This window comes from Triticum dicoccoides, chromosome 2A (assembly GCF_002162155.2).
Source record: "Triticum dicoccoides isolate Atlit2015 ecotype Zavitan chromosome 2A, WEW_v2.0, whole genome shotgun sequence".
Classification (NCBI taxonomy): domain Eukaryota; kingdom Viridiplantae; phylum Streptophyta; class Magnoliopsida; order Poales; family Poaceae; genus Triticum; species Triticum dicoccoides.
The window spans coordinates 93,102,103-93,108,299 of NC_041382.1; the positions used below are offsets into that span (position 1 = coordinate 93,102,103).

The following is a 6,197-nucleotide window of genomic DNA, read 5'->3' on the forward strand; positions in this document are numbered from 1 at the left end:
TTATATGTCCCGCTCGCTTTCTGCCCCGATCCCGTACCCCCCCTCCCCCCGCTCTAACCCTAGCGCCGCCTTTACGGACACCCGCACTCGGGCCGCCTGTCAATGAAATAGACAACTAGAGAATTCACCGTCACATCCTTGCCCCCTCCGCCCGTGCTTGAGCTATCGGGGCGAATCCCGACCTCGTCGGCGACTATGTGGCGATGGTGGTTAGCGATGGTCTCGATTCTGTGGAGTTGGTGGTCAAGGGTGGTCTCGGCCGTGTGGCAACGGCGTCGTCTCCGCTGGCGACACGACGAAGAGATGGGTATCGCCAACTCCTCCCTTTTTACTTATTTTTTCACTTGCATAAACAAGATCTCGTCACTATTTTTGTCCTCGCTCATCATGGCCGATGCGCTCTTTTCATCACGCGCGTGTCCATCGGACAATAGTTGCAGCAGACGGCCCGGAGGGATTTCTCTCCCGCTTTTTTCTTTCTCCTGAGAAAGATCTGTTTTCCCTGAAGAAAATATATTTTTTTGCGGGGACCATGAAGAAGAAAATATTTGCTAATCGATGCGCCCATCTATTACTTGAGTCACTATTAATTATCTTTGCTGGATTTTTCCTGTGCATGCATCCTCGCTGGTCTTGCTGGCCCCCAATTAATCACTGCCCCAAAATCAAACCTTCGCCAGAAAATTAACACGGAAGATTTTCTTCCAGGGAAAGAGATTCGTCTTCCAGGAAGAATACTTCGTTGATAAGCATCGACGCACACCTACCACTGGTACCCCAGTTATCATTATCAATTATCTTTGCTGGATTTTCTTTGCTCGCCCACAATTAATCACTGCCCCCGAACCTTTGCGAGAGAATCAATGCGGAGCCAAAGCATGGCCTGTGCAGATCGCTCCCGATCTACGTCGAGCACGGGGAAATCTTTCTTCATGTGGACTGACAGGCCATAGGGGTGGGGCGCGGCCAGCCAGTCAGAGGAGTGACGAGCGAGCGAGACGAGACGAGACGCGACGCGTAAAGGGAGACTTTTTTGACTATATAAAGAGTGCTGGCCAATCGCCGCGGCCCCCTGCCCCTGTCAAATCCTCCGCCTCGCTCCTCCCGCCCACTCCACTCCACAGCGCCGCCCGCCCGCCCGCCCTGTCCCGTCAACCAACCGCTCCGCCGTCGCCAGCCCTCAGCCCTCGCCCCGCATGACACCGCCGTCCAAGTAGCCGCCGCGCGTGCCGGTTTCGATCGATGGGGAAGCGGGGGCGGCCCCGCCGCGGCTCGACAGGGATAACGTCGTCGCCACCGCCTGGGTTCGGCCCCGCCGCCGCCGCCGGTGCGCGGCGGTCCTCCGCCCGTTCCGCAGGTCCGCTCGCCCCCTTCTCCTACTCTCGCTTCCGGCCGTCGTCGGGCTCGCGTTCATTGCTCCGATCGAATCATTTTGTCTCCTTCCCGATTCCTCCAACTCCAAACCCCTGTCCCGCGAGCCGCCGCGCCGGCGCTAGGCACGGATTCAGTTCCGGAGCGGCCTACTCGTTCGGTGCGCGTGACCTAATTACCGCCTTCCTTTTCTCAGTTCCTAGGATGCGCGTGAGCTCTCCTCAACCTTTTTTCGTTTTGCATAATGTATACTTCGTGTTTCAAAGTTGGCGCCCGACCGCGATTCGACGCGTCAAAGATTCAGAGGTGCCTTCCCGTGATGGCATGATCCACCTGCTGGGGAGCGATAGCTGGGTTTTTGAAAACTGAATTGTGCTACTCTACCTACCCCTTTTACAGTTTACTGTTCCTCAAGTATGTAATTCCTAGGCAGGTAGTAATAACTTGTTTGTGAATAAGATATGACTGGCCCTGACCCGCCTGTAAATCCAGGCTGCACTGAAATATTATTATGTCTTTATTCAGTTCATCTGGACAGAGTGTTGCCTGAAATAATTATGATGAAACAATGCTTTCAGCTTCATTCTACTCACCGCTTTGATGCTTGTAGGTACCATCTCTGCTGCTCGTACCGACATGCTGTTCAACGTGGAAATACAACCTGGCTACGCTGATCCTGAGTCTCTACGACATTTTTGGGTACTTTGTGCATTCCTTTCTTCTTTGAGATAAGTATGTTCAGTTTTCGACGTAGTTCTTCGCCCTGATCCTTATGGATCGGTGCACTATTATTTATGCGTAGAGGTAAACACAGTTTCATGCTAACGACCGGGTACATTCTTACGCTATAAACATAGAAGTGCTGGATTGGCAACCATTTAATAGAATCGATTGTTTACTCCTTGATGAATTACATACATTGTGGTTCAACATTCTGACTGATATCTTTTTGTTATTACAGAATAAAAGTGCTTCCCCTGTGAAAGGCCGGAAGAGGAAATTCGGTGTTGATGCAACCAAAGGTGAATCAGCAGGTGTTAATGCAAGTAACACCAGGGAGCACCTGCGTTCCTGCAGAAAAGGCAAGGGTCCAGGGAAACGTGCCAGGTTGGTAGACAAAGAAGGTGCTACTGGGTTGGGGAGAGTTCAAACACCAACCGGCTTATATAAAGATGAATGTGCTTTCTGCCAATCATTTAGAACCAGTGAGCCGGTATGTTGCATATCATTTACATACATCAAGTAAAAAATGATCTGCTGAAGTCTTATTATTTGTACTGGCACTAAAACATGTTCACTTTTCCTATGTCAGGTGCATGGTCCGCTCGTACAGTATCACAATGGAAGGATTGTGTCCGGTGACGAGGCCGACGCTACTAACGCCATATATGTCCACCACAAATGCATGGTTTGGTTAGTTTCTTTATACACCATGTTTAACTCTTCATATTTAATTTATTTAGAATCATCATACACAGTGTTCATCCATCCTTTTCATTCTTTACCCATGTTCCTGAAGGGCCCCAAAAGTGAAATCCAATGACGACGGTACTTTTGAGAACGTTGAGAGTGAAATCGTGCGTGGTTCAAGATGGGATTGCAGCAGATGCAATCTCCGGGGAGCAGCACTTGGTTGTTATCGCGCGGGGTGCCCCAATACTTATCATGTCCCATGTGCATTCATGATACCAGAATGCCGCTGGGATGTTGTAAGCTTTTGAGTATACCTTGTCCTTGATCCATTTATAAACACTGATGTTCTGACATGTCTAGTTTTGATTTTGAAGGAGAATCTCCATGTTTGGTGTCCCATGCATGCACCACCTGATGAGATGAGCTCACCAACAATTGAGACTGGCATTCTTTCCCCCGTCCCTCAAAAGTACGTGATCTTTCTTTCATGTAACTTGATTAATCCTTCATTTTCTAATCCAGTGTTCTATTCGGTCATTTCAGCCAAAGTCCAGCTAAAGAAATTTCCGCCGATTGCCAAATAGAAGATAACCAAATTAATCCATTGCTGGGCAATGAGATGAGCTCACCAATAATTGGAAGTGACATTCCTTCCGCTGTCCTTCAGAAGTATGTGATCTTTCTTCAACCTTCATGTTACTTGATTAATCCTTCATTTTATAATTCACTGTTGTATGTACTCATTCCAGCAATTGCCCAGCTAAAGAAATTTCCGTCGATTCCCAAATGGAAGATAAACAATTTAATCCACTCGTCACATCAAATTCTCCTTTGTCTGGACTAGTAGTGCCTGGGTATGCCATCTTTCTTCACCCGCCTTGGAGAGGGTTCCGTTCGTTTGGTTAATCATTAATATTTCATTTTCTGTTGTTGATTTTTTTGTATTTTGTAGTTCCAGCCAATATTTAATTAAAGAAGGAATATCTGCCCTTCATAGAGGGGAAGATCTACAAGTAGATCAGCTGAACACCTCAAGTTCTTCCTCGCCTCAGGGGTATGCGTGGCGGAGGTTACTGATCAGATGTTCAATCATCATTCATTAATATTCTTCTATAATTTGCTCTTTATTTCATCATTGCAGCCAATGTAAGGACAAAGAAGGAATTTCTACCAATTACCGGGCAGAAGACAAACTAGCAAACCAGTCTAGTACCCCTTTGGATCAGTGGGTTTTGCTCGGCATAGCTTTAAGTGCATCAGAAAAGGTAGCGTGTACTATACTAGCAAACAATACTCTCCTTTCAGAGCATTTGGATATATCTGAACAATACTAGCAAACATGTGAATGGACAAGTAATGCAGCAATCCAACTTTATGGTGAAATTTAAATTATATATAATTTGCCTGTTTTCGAATTAAGTTATGTTCCATACTAAGCTGTGATACAATTGTTTACGTTTGTCAAGCAGGATTCCTTGAAAGAATTTGCATCCTTGACCAGTTCAACCTTGGCTCAGGAATGGGACAAAACTGTGACTCATGTTATTGTGGGCAGAAACGCTGGTTTTCGATGTCCCAGATCATATGAGGTCCAGATGGCTATACTGTCTGGGAAATGGGTTGTCACAGACAGATGTTAGTATTAGTCCATCTTACATCTCCAGTGTTTGTACTATTGATGATAATTGTACTACTTCCAAGTTCATGTTACATTCTGCTTAATGTAACAAGCTGCTGGTCTATTGGCACTTCCATTTATCCGTGTGTCATCTAAGACTTATCCTAGCTCGGCAGAGAATATTATTATCCCCGCACTAAATCAGTTCATGTCATATTCCTGTCTTAGGGGTTGTGGATTTCTTGGTGGAAAGGATTTCAGGTCCAAATCCTTGCTTGGCAAAGCTGATTCCAAGCCCGGAAATTTCTTATGAGGTGAAATTCCGCGATGGTCCGCGCACATCAATTGATGGACCAGCAAAAGGAAGAGCTGGAGCTGCTGAAGGGGTATGTATACATGTCTAGCAATAATATATTCTCTACGAATTCTAAATAGTAAATAGAGAAAAACACATGTGATAAAAACTGATTGCAGTTTGTCTTATGCATAAGTTCAGGGAATTGGCCTACAGTTCTTTTGTGAAAAAGTTTCCTACTGCAAACAAGTTTAAAATTCTATTGAAATGTTCATACAGAGACTGTTTGATGTCAAAGGCTTAAAGTGCATCTTTAGAGAAATCTAGGTGTCGTGTGGTCAGGGTATTCCAAGTGTTTTTTTTACAAGTTGGGGTGCTAGACATATTTCCATATTTTGATCGCATCCACATTCAACAAAGCAATTATCTTTTGCAGCGGCATTTTACAATTCTCTTTCGAAGTGACATTTCCCGAAATGCGGTGTTTTGGAGTGCCATACACCGTAATGTGTTTATTTTATGATGCACTTCAATGGTCTAAAATGAGTGCATTTCAATTATTGTCTAATAAAAGCACTATTGGGAATGCCTTTCAACAGCCAAATGACGAGAAAATGATGTTTTGCAGGCACGAAAACTGCTTTCAGGACTGCATTTCTGCTTCAGCGCATACATGTACCCAGAAGACAGAAAGGACATCCAGAATCTCATAGCAGCTGGTGGAGGGCAACTACTTGAGGGAATCAGCCCAGACGGGTTACGTGAGTATCTGAAAAGAAATCCAGCAGAGGTGTACTTCATCTACCACGGCGGCCCTCCAAGGACGCCCACTTCGGATTTCGAACCTGAGTTTCAGGAGTGCAACAAGTACGTGGGATCGGGAGCGCGGATGATCAAACACCTGCAGCTGTTCGATGCTATCCTGTACTACGATGCACGGATGCTAGAACCGACTGGTGTCTTCACCAAGATATGTGAGTGAAGGGCGTGCTTCGGGTGATGGCTTTTTGCTCGCGTTACGACAACTCTTTTGGTTCAGCCCCCCACACGAGGTGTGAGGGGGGCTGTTGAAAGTTGACAAATCACATACTCTACTCACCCAATAGGCTACAGGGTGATGTCGTCGTCGTCGTCGTCGTTGTTGTTTTGGTGCCGGATTGCTTGTTTACTGGCCCCATTGAAAGTTGACAAATCACATACTCTGCTCACCCTAGCTATGGGGTGATGCCGTTGTTGTTGTTTTTGTGCTGGATTGCTTGTTTACTGGCCACTTCTAGTGCTTGTGTCAGACTTGTTCCGTGATACTGAAGGCGTCAATTTCCATGTGCTAAGACGGTTGGCACGTTGCTTTACCGGCCTCTTCTAGTACAAGGCTATGCATGTCTTCGATATGCCGACGAACGAATTCTGTTCTCCATGTTGCCAGAATGCCCATTGGAAGGATAATCAATGGCCTTCCTGCCGGGTATCTGGCCAGGAAGCTTTGAACAATGCTAATTA

The 6,197-nt window shown here is 46.2% G+C and overlaps 1 protein-coding gene across 1 annotated transcript; it reads left to right on the forward strand.

Moving 5' to 3' along the window:
• Positions 1–53: 53 nt before the first annotated feature.
• LOC119359074 (protein BREAST CANCER SUSCEPTIBILITY 1 homolog) lies at positions 54–5,973 on the forward strand. Its single transcript, XM_037625414.1, has 13 exons — positions 54–307; positions 1,982–2,070; positions 2,333–2,584; positions 2,684–2,784; positions 2,891–3,080; positions 3,159–3,253; positions 3,328–3,453; positions 3,534–3,638; positions 3,737–3,838; positions 3,926–4,049; positions 4,254–4,419; positions 4,631–4,788; positions 5,326–5,973. Exons 1-13 carry the CDS (start codon positions 196–198, stop codon positions 5,677–5,679), a joined length of 1,974 nt encoding a protein of 657 aa, XP_037481311.1. The 5' UTR covers positions 54–195; the 3' UTR covers positions 5,680–5,973.
• Positions 5,974–6,197: the final 224 nt, after the last annotated feature.

Coding starts and splice junctions, on each gene's coding strand:
- LOC119359074 (XM_037625414.1), top strand. CDS start 196: ATGTGGCGATGGTGGTTAGCGATGGTCTCGATTCTGTGGAGTTGGTGG. Junction 3,639..3,736: donor TCTGGACTAGTAGTGCCTGG/GTATGCCATCTT, acceptor TGTATTTTGTAG/TTCCAGCCAATATTTAATTA. Junction 4,789..5,325: donor GAGCTGGAGCTGCTGAAGGG/GTATGTATACAT, acceptor GATGTTTTGCAG/GCACGAAAACTGCTTTCAGG.